This window comes from Rhinolophus sinicus, chromosome 17 (genome assembly GCF_057876585.1).
Source record: "Rhinolophus sinicus isolate RSI-liver-muscle chromosome 17, RSI-T2T, whole genome shotgun sequence".
Classification (NCBI taxonomy): Eukaryota; Metazoa; Chordata; class Mammalia; order Chiroptera; family Rhinolophidae; genus Rhinolophus; species Rhinolophus sinicus.
Window position 1 is genome coordinate 59,282,947 of NC_142517.1, and position 25,621 is coordinate 59,308,567.

At 37.2% G+C, this 25,621-nt stretch overlaps 1 protein-coding gene and 1 long non-coding RNA gene across 4 annotated transcripts in view; one reads left to right on the forward strand and one right to left on the reverse strand.

Annotated features, from left to right (window-relative positions):
* Positions 1–25,621, reverse strand: part of DRC9 (dynein regulatory complex subunit 9) — a 38,553-nt gene that overhangs the window by 9,424 nt on the left and 3,508 nt on the right. For 2 of the 3 annotated variants that reach the window (XM_074330532.2, XM_019723669.3), the window contains exons 3-8: positions 24,242–24,503; positions 19,284–19,510; positions 17,281–17,409; positions 7,586–7,667; positions 2,244–2,405; positions 1,248–1,322 (exon numbers count right to left, since the gene is read on the reverse strand). In XM_074330532.2, coding sequence (XP_074186633.2) covers positions 1,248–1,322; positions 2,244–2,405; positions 7,586–7,667; positions 17,281–17,409; positions 19,284–19,510; positions 24,242–24,503 — 937 coding nt within the window. The remainder of the gene's footprint in view (positions 1–1,247; positions 1,323–2,243; positions 2,406–7,585; positions 7,668–17,280; positions 17,410–19,283; positions 19,511–24,241; positions 24,504–25,621) is intronic. The other variant, XM_074330526.2, reaches the window with a different exon arrangement.
* LOC141571127 (uncharacterized) lies at positions 1,250–25,621 on the forward strand. The gene is made up of 2 exons (XR_012495765.2): positions 1,250–1,546; positions 24,421–25,621. It is a non-coding gene; the product is annotated as an uncharacterized LOC141571127 (long non-coding RNA).

Below are 25,621 nucleotides of genomic sequence, written 5' to 3' on the forward strand. Positions count from 1 at the left end.
TTCTTAAGTTGCAGGGTTACAGGACCCTGATTCTACTAGCCAACCAGATATTTTTTCAGTAAAGGTCTGTGAGACAGTATCTAAAAATTCTTTTCTGTAACCACAAATTTGGAATTGTGTACTGAAAATTCATTAGCTTTCTCAGAAGGCTGTATCACAGGTAAGCTGGAAATTTTCTCCTTATTCATCCAACAGGGATATTTTGAAAGGCTCCACTCAGCTTGGTTTGTTATTAATATTGGAAAGACTAATTAAAACCATTTCAGCCACATGTAATTTACACATGAAGAAATGAGTAAATAAATATATGGAAAAATGGTCAATTCTATTAGTAAGCAAAGAAATGCAAAATAAAACAACTCATTAGCTTAGCAGACTTTTAATAATAGCTAAGATGACTAGTGCTGTGGAGAATACCTAGAAATTAGTTCCTGCATACATTGCTGATGGCAGTGTAAATTTGAAAATATTAGCAATATTTATCAAGAGTCACAAAATACCTCTCTCTCTGACATAATAATCTCATGCTTGAGATTTACTTTTGGTAAATAAGTGCAATGAAGAAAAACAGTTACTTGGGTAAAGCTTTCGTTACTGCATTGTTTATAATAATGACATTTTGGAAATACAGGCACACCTCAGAAATATCGCAGGTTTGGTTCCAGGCCACCACAATAAAGCAAGTATCGCAATAAAGTGAGTTGCAACCTTCTTGGCTTCAATTTGTAAAACAGGCAACATCAGTGAAGCACAATAAAGTGAAGCGCAATAAAACAAGGTGTGCCTGGAACCCAAATACCCAAGATAAAGGGGAAAAGTAAACTATGGCATAAGCACTCAATGGAACGTTATAAAACTATCTTAAACTATTTTAGGAAGAGACTAATAACATGAAAAAATGAGTGAAAAAGTAATTTAAAAAAAATCTTCCCTCAACTAAGAATGTTATTTTTAAAATTTAAAAAAAATCAGTGGATTTTATTTTAAAGTTTTAAAATTATGAAGTTGAAACAAGTAAAGTACAATGCTAAATGATAAAGGCAGAAGACAAAATTTTACTGTACTCAAATAACAGCTTTGTAAAATACTCGGATAACTTTAAAAGAAAATATGGGTTACAGCTCATTCATTGGCCTGGTAGAAATAAAGTTGATTTTTCTTTCCTTAAAAATTTCTTTTTGCCGTCCTTGGTATTTTATAAGTGAAATACAAATACATCAGAGGATAAAAAACTTTTGGTCACTCACCTGCTGCTCCTTTTTGAGGAACGTTTCAATCTCCGTATGAATCCGGTTCTCTTCTTCGGTTTTCAGTCTTAGTTTCTGTGAGAACAGTAAACCAACATCAGGAATTCTTGCCGGCTGGGTTGTAAATCAGTTCTCAACTACTTCCAGAGGTGTCTCTGTGACAGCAGCATCGGTTTTCTTTACCAGCTGGGATCCCCTGAACTCGGCGGTATTGCTCCAGAGCTACGCAGTTCAGTTCCCTTCAACTCAGTGTCTACAAACGTTGCTGAGCCGCGTGTCAGGTGCTGTGCTAGATACAGGTAAGTGCCCCGAACAAAAGGACCATAATCCTGTTGCCTGGAAAGGGATGTCAATTTACGGAGAGAAACAGTGCTTCAAAGGCACAGGTTCTTAGGCCTAAAAAAGGAAATCCCAGAATGCAAGAACAGTTTGCTGTCCTAGCCTTAAGCCACACCTGGGGAGTAAGCTTTCAAATAAGCAGGGGGCTCAGAGAAAGTCCTGCAGGTGGATGACACTCATACTGAGTTTGCTCCTTCTCTCCTACCTGTTGTTGTTTTAGCCATTTACCCTTCCTCTTGGGGGAGACTACCCCTTGCTTCTTTCTCCTGATACTTTTCACTGTGATTTCTCATCTCAATATAAGTTTGAATGCAGTTTGGCTCTAGATTTCTATTTTAGTGGTGGGATAAAAGTTACTGTTTGGGTAAGGAAAGCAGCAACAAAAACCTGCAGTTACTAAGTATCTTGTCCTCTCCAGAAAGTACAACCAATTTTCAAAGTCATTACAAAAACAACAAAAATCTCATCAGAATCTCTGCTTGCAAATATGCAAGTCCTCATTCCGTTTTGGTTTTTAATCTCAGATGATAGGGCTGCCGGAGAGATAAAGCAGTGATCAGGAAAATCTCTCCCTCCTTTGTTAACTGAGGCAGTATCAGGAATGACAGCTCAAATGCCGTTCATTACCAGGCTCATTCCTATGGTAGCAGTGATTACCTCAATCTCTTCCAGCAAGAGCTCCTCTGTTCTGTTACATTTTTTCTGGGTCTGGGAAATCTGCAGCTCAGTATTTTTCTTCATATAACGATCCTCCATGTTGGTTTTTGCCTTCATCTCTTGCAACTGGTCCTTGAGGTAAGCAATGTATTCATTCTGACTCTGTAGAGGTGAGATCAGGTTTCTAAATTAAAATACATTCTACTTCCATTCAGTTCCGTCAGTGGCTTAAGCTTACCTTTTGTAGTTATAAATTAACAAGAAATTGGATCTATTTTTCTGCTATCACTCTATGGGACATTTAGCCAATAATTATGGACAGTATAAAGGAAAATGAAAGAGAACTAGTCCTAAGCATCAGGGCTGTGATGCTTACTTCTAGGCACACTATTTGGGTACTCCGTACCCACAAGGATTTCCCAGTACTCTCTCTTGCAGGGAGAAAGAGCACTGGTCTAAATGATCAAAAGACCTGACTTCCCACCCAAGCCCCACCAGCGGTGTGACTTGGCCCAGTCAGTTAAACGCTCCCAAGTCTTACCTTCTATAAAACAGAAACTTAGTATCTACCCTGCCTGAAGTATCTCAGAAAGTGATTATAAGGATTAGTTGAGAATATATGTGAAAACTCTGCAGGTTACAAAATACTTGGCAATTTTAAGGTCTCAGTATTATTTTAAAAAATACTGATTCAGTACCACACCAGGTAAATAGTAGAGATGTAAATAGACATAGCCCTTGGCCTCATAAAGCTTACAGTCTAGTGGGAGACGTGTGGTTAAAAGGAAACAAATATGTGTAAACTATTTAAAGGTGCAAAATGCTGTGAAAGAATAGGAAACCGGCTATGGGAGGAAGTAACAAGGGAGACCTACATTAGAATGGATGGTCTAAAAAGGATTCTCTGAGAAAGGAATGTTAAATCTGACACCTGAAGAAGGATAGTCTGTCTGTCACATGGAAGTGGGGTCAAGGAGAATTCTAAGGAAAAGGAATTGTGTGTGCTACAGTCCTGAAGCAGCAAAGGCCTGGATACATTCCAGGAACTGAAAGAAAACTCTGGAGGCTCTAGTCCAGTGAGGGTTGAGAGTGGGACAAGATGAAGTTGGAGAGGTAGGTAAGAACAAAACATGCAGGATCTCAGAGGCACTATTAAGTTTGAATTTTATTCTAAGTGCCATGGGAAGCCTTGGAAGGGTTTTAGTCAGGGTGGTAACATTTGATTATTTGAAAAGAATCAGATAAAGTGTGAGTAATTTCATACATGATCAGAGTTAGCTGAGAGCACAACAAGCAAACAGAGAACTACTAACAAAAATGCATGGCTTTAATCAGAGATCTATGTTTCTCCAAATATCAAACAACTTTAATTTTACTATGTAAGCGGGGCAGAATTAGTTCGAAGTATTAGAAGAAACAAAGCAGAAATTGGTCAAGATCATCGATAACGAAAAGCAAACCAGTTTAAAGAATCATAGACCCGTAAAATTAGTCAGAAAGGAAGTCTTCAAGTCATTTTGTCTGATTTCTTGGTGTAACGCTGTGGAATTTATTGGCAATTAATCCAACTGTATCAGTCACTGCAAAGAATATGTTACAAGCCCAGTTGACAATATGTCTTATAGTACTTTATAACTTTTTATAAGTAGTAGGGTTGTAGGAAAATTACTTAATCTTTCTAAGACTATTTCTTATCTGTTAAATCCTGCTAGTGCCTGGTACAACTTAGATGCTCCATACATATTTATTAAATGAATTTTAAAAGATATCTTTTTTGGCTCACATTGTTTTCTTCCCTTCTTTCTACAGTCTCCTTCCCCTTTTCTCCTCTCTTATGCATTTCTCTTCTCTCCTCCCTTGTAGTTTTAAATTGTATGGCAGTCAGTGACAAAGTTTGAATCTCTAGAAAGACATCGGTTAAAATGAAATGTGATGCTTTCATTTCTTCATCATCTGGAATCCTTGTACTTTAATTTAATCATTTAGACTTTCTTCAAGGTCCAGCCTATACGAGTGTATTACTTAAATCCATAAAACCTTTTCCAGAAAACCTCAGCCCACATAAATAATTGCAGGTTTGTTTCTCACAAAATCTAATAGTGTCAAACAATTAAATATTCATTAAACAGTGTCCATACACAAATATACTTTCAAAAATTCAAGAGAATTTTCTGGTTAGTTTTCTTTAACAAATTGAATATTAAATCTTTCAGAGTAACAATACGAAGATCTCAAATGCAGAGTTAAAACTCTAGGAGTTTCTGCCTATGGCAAACAGAAGGTATTGCATTACGTAACTGTTAATAAGGACATATAACAATGATCTACAATTAATTATACTGTACCAAGTCAAAGGCATCTGGTTTTCATGCTATTGCCATGGGCCTCTGATTACTCTGAGTTCCTTTCTGTATTGCTGTTCTATACAAATTTATAGCTTTCCATGGTGAGAGTGGTGGAAAAAGAAGAGGATATAAAATGCTGACAGGCTAGTGATGATAAAATCATGACCAAAGCATACTAATAAATGAACTGAAACATCATTCCATTCTTTAGCTTCCCACTGTGCAAAACAGAGGCACCCTACAAGCACTGGGTTACAGGCCAACGGCCTTGAGTTGTATGGATTCCTTTTAAGATTCTCACTAAGAAAAGATCTGCCTTCCCCACAACACACCATCATAACCTCAGTTATCCATAGGGTCTGGAGCTTTCTCCATGATCAAGGTCTGTGGACTGTGCAGCATATTTGCGGGGTTTTGTATCAGACCAAACTTTATTTCCAAATCCCAAAACTGCCTTCAGATCTGGACTTCTGGACTTGTTATTTGAATTCAAAGAAGCATGATTTAGTAATGGAAAGAAGCAGTCAACCAATTAAAGTTAATAAGGCTCTGATAGCTGCCACATTATTAAGAGCCAAAGGCTTTGAATGTGGTGTCTGTTTTCAGAGTTGAACACAAAGTAGGGACAAGAGTATTGGTTCTGGAATGTTTGGAAGCCACTATCTGGAGAAGTTGGAGCTTGTCTTCCACTTCAGGCTGCCCTCTGGTTAGACGGAGAAAGAAAAATGGGAATGTGGTCTATTACAGTGATGAAAGGCAAAGGGAAAAAATACCATTCTATATTAAATTAACATTCGTATCCATCAGTCTGTCTAGGAATTTTTAAATAATGGGACAGTTTTTCAGGGGAAAAAAGCTAAAAAAAAAAAAAAAAAAAAAAAAAAAAAACCTCTGAAAAAGTCTATTCATTAGAGAGAAAACCTAAACACATACCAGTTTTTTTGAAGCTTTCCAGAGAAGAAAAATGGTTTTCAAAAAATGTAACCTATAAACAGAGGGTTAATAGAAATAATGAGGGCTGGCCCGGTGGCTCAGGCGGTTAGAGCTCCATGCTCCTAACTCCAAAGGCTGCCGGTTCGATTCCCACATGGGCCAGTGGGCTCTCAACCACAAGGTTGCCAGTTCGATTCCTCGAGTCCCGCAAGGGATGGTGGGCAGCGCCCCCTGCAACTAAGATTGAACACAGCACCTTGAGCTGAGCTGCCGCTGAGCTCCCGGATGGCTCAGTTGGTTGGAGCCCATCCTCTCAACGACAAGGTTGCCGGTTCGACTCCCGCAAGGGATGGTGGGCTGCGCCCCCTGCAACTAGCAACGGCAACTGGACCTGGAGCTGAGCTGCGCCCTCCACAACTAAGATTGAAAGGACAACAACTTGACTTGGAAAAAAGTCCTGGAAGTACACACTGTTCCCCAATAAAGTCCTGTTCCCCTTCCCCAATAAAAGAAAAAATAGAAATAATGATGTACAACTCAATACCAAAGTTACTTTATAATTGGTAAATAGAAAATAAGAGAGGATGTGAAACAATTTGTTCAGAAGACCTAAAGATAGTATCTTGAAAGAAAGGCTAGTGACCTTTTTTTAGACAATTCTTCTAAATACATTGAAAAATATTCTTCTAACTTCCCTGTAGGCAATAATGAAGATTCCCTGGTAATCATCCTAATAGAACTAATTTTGAACTGTGTAGATTGTAGCCCAAACATTGTTTTGCAAGTCAGTTGCTTTAAACTTGGGATGCATTTTCTTTTTTTCTTCCCCCCTGTTGTCCTGCCTCCCCCCCACCCCCACACTCTGGTTCAAACCGTTGTTTCTCAGTCTAGTTGTGTAGGACACAGCTCCCTGGCCCATGCTGGTGTTATGAGCCTTGTGCTCACCCCGGCTGAGGCAGATGGTTGCCGGTTGGTTGTTGGTCGGCCGCTCATAGCAATTCACGGCAGCTCTCGCCGGCTGCCAGCCACTCACGCTGGCCGCCGGCCGCTCCTGGCAGCACACGGTAGCCCATGGCAGCTCATGGTACCCCAGCTACAAAGAGAGCCGTGTTCACAATCTTAGCAGTAGAGGGCACTGGCCCATGTGGGAATCGAACTGGCGACCTCGGTGTTAGGAGCACGTTGCTCCAACCACCTGAGCCACTGGGCTGGCCCGGGTTGCATTTTCTTTCTTTTCTTTCTTTTTTTTTTTTTTTTAATTGGGGAATATTAGGGAACAGTGTGTTTTTACAGGACCCATCAGCTTCATGTCAAGTCGTGGCTTTATTTTTTTGTTTTTCCAATCTAGTTGTGGAGGGCACAGCTCACTGGCCTGTGTGGGACTCGAACTGGTGACTGTGTTATGAGCACTGTGCTCTAACCACTGAGCAAACCGGCCACCCACCAGCAGCTCAGCTCCAAGCTCAAGCCATTGTTTCCATCTAGTTGTGGAGGGCATAGTTCACTGGCCCATGTGGAAATCGAACTGGCAACCTTGTTGTTAAGAACTCGCGCTCTAACCAACTGAGCCATCCAGTTGCCCCAGGATGCATTTTCTTTTAGAGGTGAATCAGATATAAGGTTAGGTTCTAATGACCATTAAAACTCAATAAATCCACTCTGTATTTGAAATAGAATACAAATGACATTATTAACCATGACTATCATGTATAAGGAGGTTTGTAATGTCCTACCAAGGACTATCTAGTCTCCCATCTGGGATGCTGCGATATAAGAGACTGCAGAAGACAAGGTCCCCTGTAGGGAAGGAGCGGGTGGTGTGGTCGGTGGGATGGGAGGGTTAAGAACTGACTAAGAGCTCCAGAGGGTTGGGGTCTCCAAGAGTTCTGTTCTGGACACACTTGTACGTCCCAGCCCAACTACTCTCGTTATATCTTCAATAGTAAAGTCACCCCAGGAGAAACAATCATTTCTCATCCATAGTTTTTATTTGCTTAAGAAAAATGGCTTCTATATTACTGTTTAAGCTCAGTAACTTCTGGTGCTGCCAAGGTTAATTCTTACCTGAATTTCAACTTGCCGTTCTTTTTTGACATTATGAAACTGTTTTTGAAGAGATTTTATTTTTTTTCTTCCTTCTTCTTCCCTAGAAGAAATGATAATGATTTGTGTTTAGAGCACTGCTTTTCAAACTTCAGTGTGCACGAGGATCCCATGGATGTTAATAACAGATTCCTGGGCTCTGTCCCCAGAGATTCTGATTCAGTACGCCCGAGACAGGGCCCTGGAATTGGCGTCTCTAACAAGTTCCCAGGTGATGTTAATGATGCTGGTCCCTGGAGCACACTTTCAGTGACGCTGTTAAAAAGACTGGGATGTGTTTTAGTAAATTGAAGGAGGATTTTCTGGCTTATCGGTCTTGTATCCAAAATAGCTGCTGCTGAGAAAAAAACTAAGAGAAGGAACAGGAAGAGGAAAAAGAGGAATCCTTTCTGTTCTGAGCACTTCACATATTCTTACCTCACAACCTTTAAGAAGTAGTCTCTATCATTATCCCTGTTTTACAGATGAGGAAAATGCAGCTTAGAGAGCTGAGGTAACTTGCTGTCGTGGACATGAGAATGTGCCACAGACCTCTAACTACAGGGAGTGTAAGCAAAGAAAGGTTTTAGCTCAAGGCTCTGAAATCCTTCATGATGTGCGTCCTGATGCCTCATGTCCCACACTGTCTGTTCCCAGCCAATTTTTGAGCCTGGCGGGGATACTAAGGCAGGCCCTTCCTGGGAGACCAGGGCTTCTCTGATGGTTGACTTTGGCTCAAGGGCTCCCTGATGATCTTGCGAACCATCCTTAGACTGCAAGGCAGTCGCTTTTCCCCAGCCTTCCCTCTCCTTCACTTGGGGTCAGTCCAGCATTGGGTCTGAAGGCTCCCTCCCATTTTCTCTCACCTACTGCGTCCGTGTTGAAGTCTTTGCATAGCTAATCTCATCTTGGCATCTACCTCTTAGAAGACACAGACTTACACACTTGTCATGGGTACCCCAATAGTAAATGGCACAGCAGGATTCAAACTCAGTACTGTTTGAATGAGAACTACTTTATGTTATTGTTTCTTTTTGCTTTCAGAAACAGAATTCTGTTTATCTCCAGTAATCCTATACTTAGGTTTAAAACAAACAAAATAACCAAACAATATAAGAATAAACAAACGAAACAACTGTCTTAGCTGGGGCTGCTATAACAAAAATATCAGAGGAGCACAATTAGCTAGATCAAGAAGAGTCTTTGTCAGTACCATACCATTCATCAGTTTAAACAGTATAATTCAGTGGGGTTTTGGTATACTCAACAGTTGTGCAACGATCACCACTATCTAATTCCAGAACATTTCCATCATCCCAATAAAGAAACACTGTACTCATTAGCACTCACTCTCTATCCCTCTCCCCTTGGCCCTCTATTTATGAAACTTCTCTTGGAGGCGGGGTCAAGGTCAGGGCCTAGTAGAGAAGATGGCTCAGAGGAGCCTTCTGACTTGATTAGCTTTTCTCAAAATTACAAAGTAGGACTTCCGGAAAAATGGCGGCGTGAGGTCAGCCTCTGTAAAGCTCCCCTGGAATTTACAACGAATCGAACAACAAAAACTCCACAAAGGACTCCCTGCACAGCACACAGGCAACACGAAGAGGCCCACTACCGACTGAAATCACCTACAGGTGGGAGATTCGCGCGAGTGGAGGGAGGAGGAGGAAAGGGAGAAGTGCGTGGAGACGGAGCCGCGCGGGCGCAGGACGCAGACCCAGCTCAGTGCGCCGAGCTCGCTGCTTCCCGGAACTACCGCAGCTGCGGGAGAGGGAAGGACTCGGACTGCTAGGGCTCCGCCAGGGCTCCACAGGGCTGAGGGGACAGCATATAACACGGCTGAACCCAACGCTCACGGCAGAGACCTCGGAGAAAAGACTGAGGGAAAAAGGCTGAAAACGGTGGTTTAAGCCCGCACTGCCGAGCAGAGAACGGAGCCTTAGGCACTGAGACCAGCCGCCCCCTCCCTCCCCTCCCAGAGCTCGCCCCGCCCCCACCTGCCCGGTGCTAAAAGCGAAACAGTAGCAGTGTCAGATCAAAACAACAGAAAATTTGCTGTTTTGAGAACTGTGGACTGCAAACACAATTTCACAGCCCAACTAGTTCCAGCAAAGGGGAGAGAGCTGTGGAAGCAGGACCGGCTGTGGTGGTGGTTGCCGCCATTGCTCTGGGCCACCTCTCACAACTCACCCCGCCTCTGACCCCACCTATCTGGGCGGATCCCTGCAGGAGTAAACAGAACTGCTGAAACCTACGGGCTCTGAATCAGGAGCTGGAAGAGCTTTGGAACATCAAAAGCTCTCCGCATACCCACCGGGACACTGCGCCCTGTGACCTAGACGAACTATTAACAGAGGAGAAGCCCGTCTCCCAGGGAATCCCCCCATTGTGTGAGAAGTTGGAATAGTGCAGAGAAAACATAGCACTACTGTGTGGGAGAAGGAAAATAAGTTGCAGTTGGAGAAATAATAAAACATTCTACCAACAAGTACTGGCAAACAAAAGAAAGACCGCTTTCTATCAGCCTGTTGCAGAAGCCACTCCTGTAGATGTCTAGGAAGAGAAATAGTAAACCAGTAATCGCCATGAATAACCAAGGCAACAAGATAACTCAGAAAGAAAGTGAAAAATCTCCAGAGAAGGCACTTAAAGATACAGAAATATATGACTTAAATGACAGAGAATTCAAGATTGCAGTTCTGAAAAAACTCAATGAGATACAAGAAAACACAGATAGGCAGTTAAAGGAACTCAGAAACTCAATCAAAGAACAGCATGAGCATTTTACGAAAGAGATTGAAATCTTAAAAAAGAACCAAATAGAATTTCTGGAGATTAAGAACTCAATAGAAGAAATTAAGAATGAAATAACCAGCTTAGGTAGTAGAGTTGACCAGATGGAGGAAAGAGTCAGTGACATCGAAGATAGAAACCTGGAAATGACACAGAGAGAAGAAGAAAGAGACTTGAGACTTAAAAGAAATGAAAGAACTCTACAAGAACTTTCTGACTCCATCAGAAAGAGCAATATAAGAATAATGGGCATACCAGAAGGAGAAGAAAGAGAGAAGGGAACAGAGAATATATTCAAACAAATTGTCGATGAGAACTTCCCAAATTTGTGGACAGAACTGGACCCTCGAATCCAAGAAGCAAATAGAACACCTAGTTACCTCAATCCCAACAGGCCTTCTCCAAGGCACATTGTATTGAAGCTGTCTAAAATCAACGACAAAGAAAGAATCCTCAAGGCAGCCAGGGAAAAGAAGACGGTAACATACAAAGGAAAGCCCATTAGATTATCATCAGATTTTTCAGCAGAAACTCTACAAGCCAGGAGGGAGTGGAACCAAATATTCAAACTATTAAAAGAGAGAAATCATGAGCCAAGAATAATATATCCAGCAAAGATATCCTTTAGATATGAAGGAGGAATAAAGACCTTTTCAGACATACAGAAGCTGAGGGAATTTTCTAATACACGACCTGCACTACAAGAAATACTAAAGGAGGCTATTCGACCACCATCAACAGGGACAATTTGTGGCAACCAAAACTCAAAAAGGGGGAGAGTAAAGGCCTGAACCGGAATATGGGAATGGAGAAAGTAAGCGTGCTGAAGATAATGGAATACTCTAAATATCAAACTTTTTTTTACATAAACTTAAGGGTAACCACTCAAAATAAATCCAGAATTGAAATATATACTGAAATAAAAGAAGAAACAGAGGGAAACATCATAGAATACCACCACACAGAAATAATAGACAACAACAAAAAGGCAAAGAAACAATGGAGACACAGCCTTACCAGAAAACTAAAGATAGAATGACAGGAAATCCTCACATATCAATAATCTCCCTAAATGTAAATGGACTGAACTCACCAATAAAAAGGCACAGAGTAGCAGATTGGATCAAAAAACTAAACCCAACTATATGCTGTCTCCAAGAGACACATCTCAGCTACAAGGACAAGCATAGACTCAAAGTGAAAGGGTGGAAATTGACACTCCAAGCAAATGGTACCCAGAGAAAATCAGGTGTAGCCATAATGATATCAGATGAAACAGACTTCAAGGTGAAAAAGATAACAAGAGATAAAGATGGACATTTCATAATGGTGAAGGGGACTGTACAACAAGAAGACATAACAGTCATCAATATTTATGCCCCCAATCAGGGAGCACCGAAATACACCAAGCAACTACTAACAGAACTAAAGGGAGAAATTGACCAAAACACAATTATACTAGGGGACTTAAATACATCATTGACAGCTATGGATAGATCATCCAAACAGAAAATAAATAACGAAATAGTAGCCCTAAATGACACATTAGATGAAATGGACATAATTGACATTTATAGAGCACTTCATCCTAAAACATCAGACTATACATTCTTTTCTGGTGTACACGGAACATTCTCAAGGATAGACCATATATTGGGACATAAAATCAGTCTCAACAAATTTAAGAAGATTGAAATCATACCATGCATATTCTCTGATCACAAGGCTTTGAAATTGGATATCAACTGTAAAAAGAAAGTGGGAAAAAATACAAATACATGGAGATTAAACAACATACTTTTAAAGAAGGACTGGGTCAAAGAAGAAATTAGAGGAGAGATCAAAAGATACATAGAAACAAATGACAATGAAAATACATCCTACCAAAATTTCTGGGATGCAGCGAAAGCAGTTTTAAGAGGGAAATTTATCTCATTACAGGCCTATCTCAAGAAACAAGAAAACTCCCAAATAAATAACCTCATGTTACACCTTAAAGAACTAGAAAAAGAAGAACAAGTAAAACCCAAGGTCAGCAGAAGAAAGGAAATAATAAAAATTAAAGCAGAACTAAATGAAATAGAGAACAAAAAGACAATAGAAAAAATTAATGTGACAAAGAGCTGGTTCTTTGAAAAGATTAACAAAATTGACAAACCCTTGGCTAGACTTACTAAGATAAAAAGAGAGAAGACACTGATTAACAAAATCAGAAACGTAAAAGGGGAAGTTATCACGGACACCACAGAAATACAAAGGATCATCCAAGAATACTATGAAGGACTATATGCCACCAAATTCAACAACCTAGAAGAAATGGACAAGTTCTTAGAAACATATAGCCTTCCAAGGCTGAACCATGAAGAACTGGAAAATCTAAACAGACCGATCACCAGTAACGAAATTGAATCAGTCATCCAAAACCTTCCCAAAAGCAAAAGTCCGGGACCAGACGGCTTCACTAGTGAATTCTACCAAACCTTCAAAGAGGATCTAATACCAATTCTGCACAAACTCTTCCAAAAAATTGAAGAAGAGACAGTACTCCCTAACTCATTTTATGAGGCCAACATTACCCTGATACCAAAACCTGGTAAGGACAGCACAAAAAAAGAAAACTACAGACCAATATCTCTAATGAATACCGATGCAAAAATCCTAAATAAAATTCTAGCAAATCGAATACAACAATGCATTAAAAAGATTATTCATCACGACCAAGTGGGGTTCATCCCCGGGGCACAAGGATGGTTCAACATCCACAAATCCATCAATGTGATACATCACATAAACAAAATAAAGGACAAAAATCATATGATTATATCAATTGATGCAGAAAAAGCATTTGACAAGATACAACATCCATTTATGATTAAAACACTTAATAAAATGGGTATAGAAGGAAAATACCTTAACATAATAAAGGCCATATATGACAAGCCCTCTGCTAATCTCATAATTAATGGAGAAAAGCTGAAGCCCTTTGCTCTACGTTCAGGAACACGACAGGGATGTCCCCTATCACCTCTGCTTTTCAACATAGTGTTGGAAGTCCTTGCCAGAGCAATCAGGCAAGAGAAAGAAATAAAAGGCATCCAAATTGGGAATGAAGAAGTTAAATTATCACTCTTTGCAGATGACATGATGCTATATATAGAAAACCCTAAAGACTCCACCAAAAAGCTATTAGAAACAATCAACGAATACAGTAAAGTTGCCGGCTACAAAATCAACGCACAAAAGTCCATTGCCTTCCTATATACTAACAATGAAATCTCAGAAAAAGAAATACAAAAAACAATTCCTTTTGCAATTGCAGCAAAAAGAATAAAATACCTAGGAATAAACTTAACCAAGGATGTGAAAGACCTATATGCTGAAAACTATAAGACATTCTTGAAAGAAATTGAAGAAGACACAAAGAAATGGAAAGACATTCTGTGCTCATGGATTGGAAGAATCAATATAGTTAAAATGGCCATATTACCCAAAGCAATATACAGATTCAATGCAATCCCCATCAAAATCCCAATGGCATATTTTAAAGAAATAGAACAAAAAATCATCAGATTTGTTTGGAACCACAAAAGACCCCGAATAGCCAAAGCAATCTTAAGAAAAAAGAACTATAATGGAGGTATCACACTTCCTGACTTTGGCCTGTACTACAGGGCCACAATAATCAAAACAGCATGGTATTGGCAGAAAAACAGACACATAGACCAATGGAATAGAATTGAGAACCCAGAAATAAAACCACATAAATATGGACAGATAATTTTTGACAAAGAAGCTAAAAACATACAATGGAGCAAAGACAGCCTCTTCAATAAATGGTGCTGGGAGAATTGGATAGCCACGTGCAAAAGAATGAAACTGGACTGCTATTTGTCACCATGTACCAAAGTTAATTCAAAATGGATCAAAGACTTAAGCATAAGACCTGACACAATAAACTGCATAGAAGAAAACATAGGTACTAAACTTATGGACCTTGGGTTCAAAGAGCATTTTATGAACTTGACTCCAAAGGCAATGGAAGTAAAAGCTAAAATAAACGAATGGGACTATATGAAACTTAAAAGCTTCTGCACAGCAAAAGAAACCATTGACAAAATAAAGAGGCCACCAACTGAATGGGAGAAGATTTTTGCTAACAGTGCCTCCGATAAGGGGCTAGTATCCAGAATATACAAGGAACTCATGCAACTCAACAACAAAAAAACAAACAACCCAATTGAAAAATGGGCAGAGGACTTGAAGAGACATTTCTCCAAAGAGGACATACAAATGGCAAATAAACATATGAAAAAATGCTCAACATCACTAATCATCAGAGAAATGCAAATCAAAACCACAATGAGATATCACCTCACCCCAGTCAGAATGGCTATCATCAACAAGACAAATAGTAACAAATGTTGGAGAGGTTGTGGAGAAAAAGGAACCCTCATACACTGTTGGTGGGAATGCAGACTGGTGCAGCCGTTATGGAAGGCAGTGTGGAGGTTCCTCAAAGAATTACGAATAGAATTGCCGTATGACCCAGCAATCCCTCTCCTGGGTATCTACCCAAAAAATCTGAAAACATTTAGAGATAAAGACACGTGTGCTCCAATGTTCATTGCAGCTTTGTTTACGGTGGCCAAGACATGGAAACAACCAAAATGTCCTTCGATAGATGAATGGATAAAGAAGTTGTGGTACATATACACAATGGAATACTATTCGGCAGTGAGAAAAGATGATATAGGAACATTTGTGACAACATGGATGGATCTTGAGAGAGTAATGCTGAGCGAAACAAGTCAGACAGAAAAAGCAGAAAACCATGTGATTTCACTGATATGTGGTATATAAACCAAAAACAAGAAAAGAACAAGACAAACAAATGAGAAACAGAAACTCATAGACACGGACAATAGTTTAGTGGTTGCCAGAGGGTAAGGGGGGTGGGGGGGGAGGTGAGGGTAAGGGGGATCGAATATATGGTGATGGAAGAACTGACTCTGGGTGATGAACATACAATGGGATTTATAGATGATGTAATACAGAATTGTACACCTGAAATCTATGTAATTTTACTAACAATTGTCACCCCAATAAATTTAATTTAAAAAAAATAAAAAAAAATAAAAAATTACAAAGTAATAAGTGCACATTATAATATTTCAAAATAGAATAGGAAAGTATGAGGAAAAGTGGACAATCCGCCATCTCCCTTCCCCCTCCTATGAGGTAACCAGTGTTAAACCTTTTGATGTATATACTTCCACATCTTTCTCTATGCTCTTACATATATGAATGAGCAGATTTTCTTTATAAACATCATGTTATATACATAATACTGTAACTTTTTTTTCACTGACCTATGTATGACAAACATCCCTCGAGATCCATCATATAGTTAGAATTCATTTTTTTAATAGCTGTACGTTTTTTACGTCATTCAGTTAACATTCAAGTACTCCTCTACTGAAGGACATTTATGCTATTTCTATATATTTGCCATTATGCTGCAATAAATATTTTGTATACATGTCTAATAATAACGAATTTTTTTCCTATAGGTTAGATTTCCAAAAGTAGGAATGCTGGCTCAAAGGGTATATGTATTTTGTTTAGCTTTTTTGTTAATATGTTTATTTTCTCCCTTGATAAAGTGAAATTTTAGAAAATACTAAAAGATTAAAGAATTTAAAAAAATAAACACCCATATGTTAACATATTGGTGCATTTCCTTCCAGTTCTTGTTTTCTCTCTATATTTTTTATTAGTTTCATTATACTGATGTGATAATACTATATTATTTCTAGTCTTTCTTTTTCTACTTAAAATTGTGACATAAACATTTTCATCATGTTATTACAACTTTGTAAACAATACTTTTAACAGCTTCATAATATCATCCATTAAACTATAGACTATCTCTTTGATTCTGTAATTCCACATACTGTGTTTCAACCTAATGGAATAATAACAGATTCAGATATTTGCTGATGTATATTCATATACAAAGGTATATATTGACACATTATTTACTATAGCAAAAATTTGGAAACAACCTAAATGTTCAAACTCAGGGAATGGTTAAATATTAATAAAGTACAGAATAGTACATATGTAATAGTGAATATTACAAAATTAGGTGTATCTGTTTTTATTTTCATAGGTAAATCACTTTTCAAAAAGTTATACCAATTCATTCTCCCACCAGCTATGTACACATATGCTCATGTCCTTGCTTCCTTGCCAGTAAGTAATGTTAAGTTATAATAGCAGCTATTATTGTTATTAGGCACTTACTGTGTACCAGGAACTATCCTAAGTGCTATACATGTATTAATGAATCTAATCTTATAACTCCTGTACAGAATTTTTTACCAAGTTAAAAAGGAAAAGAAAAAATCTCAAGGAAAAACAATTCCACCTATGCAGACAAGATAAACACCTTTTCATTCTGCATACGCAGGATTCATATAAAGAGAATTTTATCATGGTCCCAAATCATTTTGATTGTGTTGAATTTCTTAAAGCATAAAATTTTTGGAATTAGTTGAAAGGCTCTAGAAAAGACAAGTTCTCTTGGCATGTTTTTTATTATCACTTGTTATTATTTAGGGATTTTCAGTGAACTCAGTCTTAAGAAGTGTTTCTGTGGTATAGGATGAATATTATAGATATATTGCAGATAGAGATAATTGAAGCCCAAAAATCTGAGTTACTGTCCCAGCAGAACTAGAAATAGAACCCGAATTTATGACCTCTAGTTATCCTACCTGGAAAGCACAAATTTGATTTGCTTTAGAAATCAAGGACTTCTGGTAAGAGTTTTATAGCACTTTAAAATACAACAAAGCAAATAAACCTAATATTACTCTGACCTGGCAATGATATCATAGAAATGCATTTTGTTTTCCCTCTCCTTGCTTAACGCTTTCAGGAGACTGGTGAAAGTGCCTGAATTTTGCAACTCCTGCATGGTATCTGTAATCACATCACTTAAAAATTGCCTGTAAGGAGAAATAAAAATACGAGTTAATGAGATACATTTCCTTGCATTCACAAAGGGCTACAGAAGTCAGACCCAGAAAGAACATCATAACTAAGATGCAATTATTTCTGGAATGCCAGTCTTTCAGTATTAGAAACCCTATTAAAAAATTCATCACATTGATAAACGCAAAAGGAGAAAAACCATATGATCATTGCAATAAGTGCAGAAAAGGCATTTGGCAAAATTCAACTCAACACTTATTTAAAAACAAACAGCAAAAGCTCTTAGAAAATTAGAAATAAAAGAAAACTTTCTTAACCTGAAATAGTTTACATACCAAGACTGACAATCATTCAATGTACCTGTGACAATATATATACATTTAAAAATATATAAATTATATGTATTGCTTAAATAACACATGCATACGTAATAAAAGTGTCATAATTTGCAAAAGAATAAACACCAAATTCAGAAGAGAGTTTATCTTTGGGAGAAGAGTGAGGGGACTAGAATCAGAAGCTTCAATTGTATCTGAAGTATTTTATTAAAAATAAATAGAGAAAAAAAAAATTAAATAAATAAATATCCCTGTTTGAGAAAAGCATCCAAGGAGCTGGTTTGGGGGGGGGAGAAAAAATAGAAAGCTCTAAAGCAATCGTGGTAAAATGTTATGATTTGGTGGTTACACAGATTAAGTGTTCATAATTTTATTCTTTATATTTTTCTGCATTTTTTAAATAGTTTATAATTTTGAAAATGTTAAATAATTTTAAATTTAAAAAGAACTAATAAAACCGTCACATTTTAGAGACGTGTAAACCGAGGCTCAGGAAGGTTAAATGATTTGCCCAAGTCAATAACTAGTTTGAAAAAGATATATATGTATAGATAGATAGATATAGATATATAGATATAGGTATATAGATATATGACTCCTCATCCATTGCTGTTTATAATTCACGTAGAAAATTTTAAAAACTGCTATTTAATGTTCTGATAGAGTCAGCAAGAAGAATTATACTTACTATTTTACATAGTCATTTATTAACAATAGTTCACACAAAAAGATTCAATAACTTTTTTTCTTAGTAAGTACACTGAAGTCAAGAAACTGAAAAGACATGAGCCTCACGCTGAGAATGAAAAGAATGTTAACTAGATCAGGCAGTTTATAAACAGGACACCTTTCTGTCACGTACGCAAATGTGGACCGGACTGATTTTAGCAAGAGACATCACTCTTCTGGTGAGAGTCTAATGCAGGACTCAGCAAACTTCTGTAAAGGGACAGAGTAAATATTTTTGACTTTGCAAGCCCTAAGTTTTCTGTTGCAACTGCTCGACTCTGCTCTTACAGCATGAAAGCAGCCATAGATAATATGTAAACAAATGGGCAATGCTATCTTCCAACAAAATTTATTTTTGGAAACAAACTACAGCCAGATTTGGAGAGTGACCCTAGGTAATTGCTACAAATTCTCATTTACCAAAAATCCTTACCATAATGTTATACCCTCTTTCAAACTTAGCAGGCTTTTTTGTCAGCAAGGTAATTGACAATGAAAACCTGAATAATGAGACAATGGAGATTGCGACTACCTTTAAAAAACCATCAGGATTAAAACATAGCTTAAAATTTGGCTAATCTGATGGTGTCTGTGTCTTACTAATGGACAAAGCATCACATAGCTACTAATTTTTCCAGGCACTTGACTGAAGCTGTATTTCTAATCTCACACTCAAGATCATAAAGCCACCATACTTTGAGTTGTACTGCACTTCTAGTGACTAAACCATAAGAGAAGAAAGCAGCCAGCCACCTTCGTGCCCATTCTTCATCCATCCAGAAATACATTCTTACATTTCCAAATATGCGCTCCTTCCTTACCTATCAATCTGAATTTTCTTCAGTGTCTCCGTAGTCATTATGGTCTCCCTTGCAGGATTTTTAAAGAAAAGATTTTGCATTTTGTTGGCAAATTGGCCTCCTTGTCTGATTTCTGGCAACTTGGGTTCTTCTTTAAGTAAGAATGCACTGGGTATTTTTGAGGTTCCTGAGACCGCTGGAATTTGGTCCAAGCTTTTTTCTTCTAAATTCATTTCTTTGATTTTCTTCTAAAAACAATAAATAATGTTTTCTGTAAGGCACATTTTGAAAGAGTAAAGAAACAATGCTATAGGAGGGCCTCTGCCTCCATTTTTCAGCCTCACCTGCTCCCACTTTCTTGTAGTGCTCTATACTGCAAGAAAATTACCCTTTTCTTCAGCCACACAAAACCACATCTCCCTGTTTTGTATCTTCTGGCCTTTAGGTAACATTCCCTCTCTCTGTCATTCCCCAGCTTACCACCTGGTCAACTTTAAGACTATGACCAAACGTAAAGTTCTTTGTGAAATACCTCTATTAGCAAACTCTTACCAAATTTTAATTATTTGTATAAATATCTCTACTAGAGATCTTGGTTCACCTCAAATTCTTTTTGGGACAAGACTGGATATTAAATAAATGTGGCCATCTGTATAATTTCATTACTTAGAACAATGTCTACAATATTGTAGAGACTCAAATGTTCATTGATGAGTTTGAAATATAAAGAATGAAAGGAAAATCATACCAAAGAGCAGAAATTAATAGTATAGTCAGTGGTGTGGTATAGTTTTCAAAGGTCATGGGGGAAAAGCCAAAATAATTTATTTTTCAGACCCAAACTTGAAGACTAAGGGGTAAGCATTACCATAGAATAGTATGTCTTTTAATTTATGATTCTATTTAATCTGTGGCTGAAATCTTGAGCTACTGAAAAGCCATACAACAGTGATTATGCATATCCACACTGAAACAAGACTTCCTGTTGGAATCCCAGCTCTGTTACTGACCCACGTTGACTTTAGGCAACCACTTAACATCCCTTATAAATGTCCATTTTCTCACTGGTAAAATAGGTATAACAATAGTACCTGCCCTCATAGAGTAATTAGGATAAAATAAGTTAATATACATAAAGCATTAAGAACAGTATACAGAACTATGTCGGTTCTGCATTTGTTTTGATTAAATTCTTGTACTGGTCCTATGCACAGAAGAAAGGTTTATCTGCATATTGATACATAAAGTCTAGGCCTTCCTTAGCAAAACTTCAACTAGTCCAGAAATGTTAAAATACTACTCTTGAAAGGTTAATAAACACAGACTCAACAACATTTTTCTTTATATCAACAATAAGCAAAGATTCAGATCTGAGGAAAATATTTGTAGGCAAGTACAAAACAAAATGCTGACAAATAAGAATTAAATTTTAAAACATTCCTTTAAACTAAAATTGATATGATTGACTACAAAGAGAATAGAAGCCCCAATACATTTAATTTTAAAGAGACATCAAATACCAAAAAATAAAAATGAGAGAATAGAAGCCATAGAATTTCAACAATTAAACTGAAACTTATCTGCACATAAGGAAAACTTTAAGTACATGGATGATTATTATTATTATATTTTGCCTAAGAAGGAAAGGGGAAAATGTAAAGCCTAGGAAGCCTGTTTTTCTGAGTGCCCTAATCATTTTCCCTCTCCCTTTGTGCTTAGGCATCTGGAAAAGGAAGCAAACGTGTCAAAGTGATTTATTGATTACTAGAAATAAATATGAATTTTTAGAAGAGAACGTAAAGGAACTAGCTAAATATTCTAGTCCAGTCACTAAAAATGATTTTTATATAGCACACACTATGTACAAGATAGGGTATTAGACCATAAGGGAAAAGCTTAAAAAAAAAAAAGAAAAAAGTATTCTCTGCAGGGGAGCTCTTTCCAAACTTTGATCCAATTACTCCCATTTCTGGGAGAACCTAGTACATTAGTATAGTTTCATCATTCCCTTCCATGATTCTAATAAATAAAAATCTATTTGAAGATGTCTTTAGTTATAAAAACGGCTGTAAAAAAGGGATAATGCTAGCTAATCTTTTATCCTAAGTTTACAAGGCTAAACAATGTGCAGCCTTTGGAAGAAAAAAAATCCACATACATACTAAGGTTTCAAAATGTATATCCTATGCCCTGTGGGGTAATGGCATTGTAAAATTCATGAATTAGAACAACTATAGTACTATGAGGTTAAAAAAATAACAAAGTATTTTAAGAAATTCACAATTTTTAAGAATTATGGAACTAACATATTGAGAAGGGGCTTTTCAGCTGCTATTAATCAAGAGTACAAACCTTTATTATTTATACTTCTATAAAATCATAAGCAGAAACTCTGTTAAGTCAGAAAATTTTGTGCGTGAAGATCACTATCATTAACCAGGATAAAACAGCATGACAGTTTTTTATTGGAGTGGTGACTGCCGCTGAATAATGTTTACAAATTTGGGTTTTTCATTCTTTCTTGAATTTCTATAATGACAAATTACCCTTTTTTAAGCCTGACAGTATCTTTGGTAAGTATCATAGTAAGATTTCATCTTGTTAACTGAATAGCTTCTCTTTTTATTTTTGATTCTTACTGAAGGAAACAATAAATAGGAAGGAAACATTAGTCTCTTCTGTACAATTTGCTAACTAGCTTAATTTATGAATCAAACTCTTTAAATGCATTGAGACCCAGCAATCCCTCTCCTGGGTATCTACCCCAAAAATCTGAAAACATTTATACATACAGACATGTGTGCTCCAATGTTCATTGCAGCTTTATTTACGGTGGCCAAGACATGGAAACAACCAAAATGTCCTTCAATAGATGAATGGATAGAGAAGTTGTGGTATATATACACAATGGAATACTATTCGGCGGTAAGAAAAGATGAAATAGGACCATTTGTGACAACGTGGATGGATCTTGAGATTATAATGCTAAGCAAAATAAGTCAGACAGAAAAAGCAGAGAACCATATGATTTCACTGATGTGGTATATGAACCAAAAACAACAAAAGAACAAGATAAACAAATGAGAAACAAAAACCCATAGACACAGACAATAGTTTAGTGGCTACCAGAGGGTAAGGGGGGCGGGGGGTGGTAGGTAAGGGTAAAGGGGATCAAATATATGGTGATGGAAGGAGACCTGACTCTGGGTGAACACACAATGTGATTTATAGATGATGTAATACAGAAGTATACACCTGGAAAAAAAAATAGATAACATTTTGCATTTGGCTTTTCCCTTAGCATTTTGAGGTTCATCCATGTTGTAACATGTATTAGTACGTCATTCCTTTTTATGGCCAAGTAATATTCCACTATGTGGATAGACCACATTTTGTTTGTCCATCATTCTTTGATGGACATTTGAGTTGTTTCCACCTTTCAATTATTGTGCATGAAATGTAATTTTGATAGAAAGCTTGTTAAAGTAGCTATTTATTCTAGCCAAGTGGAAATTGAAAGAACCATTACTTTGGTTCTTTGTATTCCAAGTGGACATTTGCAATCAATGTCTATTGTGTGGAATACATGAAATAAAATACTTCTCTAAATCTCAAAAAAAAAAAATGCATTGAAAGGTTTAATTCTTGGGTTTCCAATCTCTTTGTCTTTCATTAATTGATAAGGACATTAATTTGTTACAAAATTCCTATAATACTCATTAAGGCCATTTTAAAACTATCCCAAAACTCATAGAATGTTAGCAAGGGAGGGGACCATGTGGATCTTTTAGTTAAAACTCCATCACATTTTCCAAATGAGAAAACTAACACCAAGAAAGTGAAATGAATTGCTCATAGCACACAACTAACCCACAAAGGTCTCCTGACTCCAAATCTAGTGTTCTATTAAAATCTTGTATAAACTTTTAAACTTTAGTAAAAACTTTACAAACTCAGTTATACACATGATAATTTTTAAATTGTAAGGAGGGAAATTTCATTATCTAGTCACAATAAATAGGACTTTTCTGTTAAACATGGAAAGCAATTTACCCTCTCATTTATGTAGCAATTTTCATTTGTCATAAACTCAGGAATAAGAATATATTCTGTACAAATTATATAATGTAATTTTGCTAAACTCAAATATGTATTTGTATTTTAAATTATTTTTATTTAATATCTACAACCTAAGTTATTAAAATTTATAAGAGCTTAAGAATTTATAAAGCTTTTGCTCCCTACCCAGTTGAGCTTTCTGATACCTCAGTGCTTTGAGAAGGAGTCCACATCAGGGAAAATGTAGTGGGTGACACAGTGATGTGGCTGGATATTCAGAAAGGCAAATTGAAACATACTCAGCTATGACAACAAAGTCATTTTAGATTAAAGCAATGTTTAGAGAAGGGGTGCCCAAACTTTTTTCAACGTTTTTCACCAAGGGCCATATGTGGTAAAATACACAAACAACAGGGCCACTCACTCGAGGTGAAGTACTTATTGTCTCACCTGGTTTATTTAAGTAAACTAAATATATTTTTGGAATTTGCTGCGGGCCAATTCACAATGTATTGCGGACTGCAGTTGGCCTGCGGGTCGCAGTTTTGACATTCCTGGTTTAGAGGGTCCAGTTGAATTTCCTCCCCCTAGTGTTCAGTTAGTTTTTAGCAGCTGAGAAATATAGGACAACTCAGTAATTTGTCTAACCTCACTACATAACCTGTATTTAAATTGATTTAACAATAAGCTTTTTGAATAATGCTAGTATATTGGAACAAAAGGACATTCTGACTGGTAATGTACCTTGAGTTATGGCTATTGCACTCCATCAATTGAGAGTCCATATCTCAGGTAATTATTATAGCCCTTTATCTGAGAAAAGGTGCTATTACCCATTTTAATTTAATGGCATGGGTAAATGATGTAAATGATGGGAGAAATAAAAAGAAAAAAAATGAAATAATGGTGAGTATATATACCAGGCTGGTGCTTTGTTTTATTTCATACTGAACTGGCATGATATACTTTAGAATAGACAGCTGGTCTATGGTATCCTCCAGAACTGCGGAAATCCTCAGCACATCTACAATGGAGAGTGGCTCTATGACTTCCGGAATGATGTCTATGTCTGTTTCTTTGGCTGTTTCTTTTTCTACAGGACTAGGTGGTTCACCCGTCACTGACACTGTCACCTCAGAGTGCCAAGCATTCGGAAGAAGATTTGAGGCTTCCAGTTGACCTCTAAAGAAAGAATAAAGAAAAAATAATTCAGCCACCAAATGTTTAAAAACTACTTAAACTCCAAGAAAACCCCCAAAAAACACACAGCGTGAATAACTATGTATAGTGCCAGGTGGGTACTGTTGAATAACTATGATGTACACCTGAAACTAATATTAGTTATATTTATATAACTATATATAAATATATTAGCTATATTTTAGTTATATATTAGCTATATATTTAGCTACATATTAGCTATATAACTATATATAAATACTTTAATAAAAATGTTTTAAAAAACCATGCAGCACGCAGATTGGCTCCTATGAAGTCCATATAGTCATATAATATAACCAAGATAAAAAAAAGTAGTTTGCTGCATATGATTCTGCTAAATACCATCCAGTGACATTTTGACCAGCCAAAGGCAAGCCACTTACTGTTTAATAAAGTTACGTAACCCATACAATTTGGCTATGCTTAACCAATTTGAATTTGAGCCAAAATTAACTTTTCTAGCAACATCTTTAGATGTTAACCAAAAGTGTCTCATTATTAGTGAAAAACATAATATGGGAGCCAGTCCCCAAGGTGACCTAGATGATTCTCACCTTCATGCCCTTTTGTAGTCCCCCTACATTGAATAGGACTAACTATACTATATAACTAAAAGGCTATTGTTGGTGCCAAGGCTAGGTGATAAAAGATATTGCAGCTTCTCCCTTACTCTCTCATACCTCTCTGTGGGAAGCCAGCTCCCGTGTCATGAGAACACTTAAGGGGCCCTGTGGAGAGGTTCATGAGGGTGAGAAACTAAGGCCTCTTGCCAACAGCCAGCATCAACTTGCTAGCTCTGTAAATGAGCCATCTTGAAAGTGAACCCTCCTGCCCCAGTCAAGTCTTCAGATGACTGCAGCCCTGGCCAACTGCAATCTTATGAGAGACCCACAAGAGAGAACCATTCAGCTAACCTGCTCCCAAATTCCTGACCCACAGAAACTGTGTGAAATAATAAATATTTATATTTTAAGTTCTGGGGTAATTTATTACACAGCAATAGAGAAATAATACACAGAAATTTAACCTAAGGGATAATTTAATAAATACACACAAAATAAATTGGAATTTTGAACATA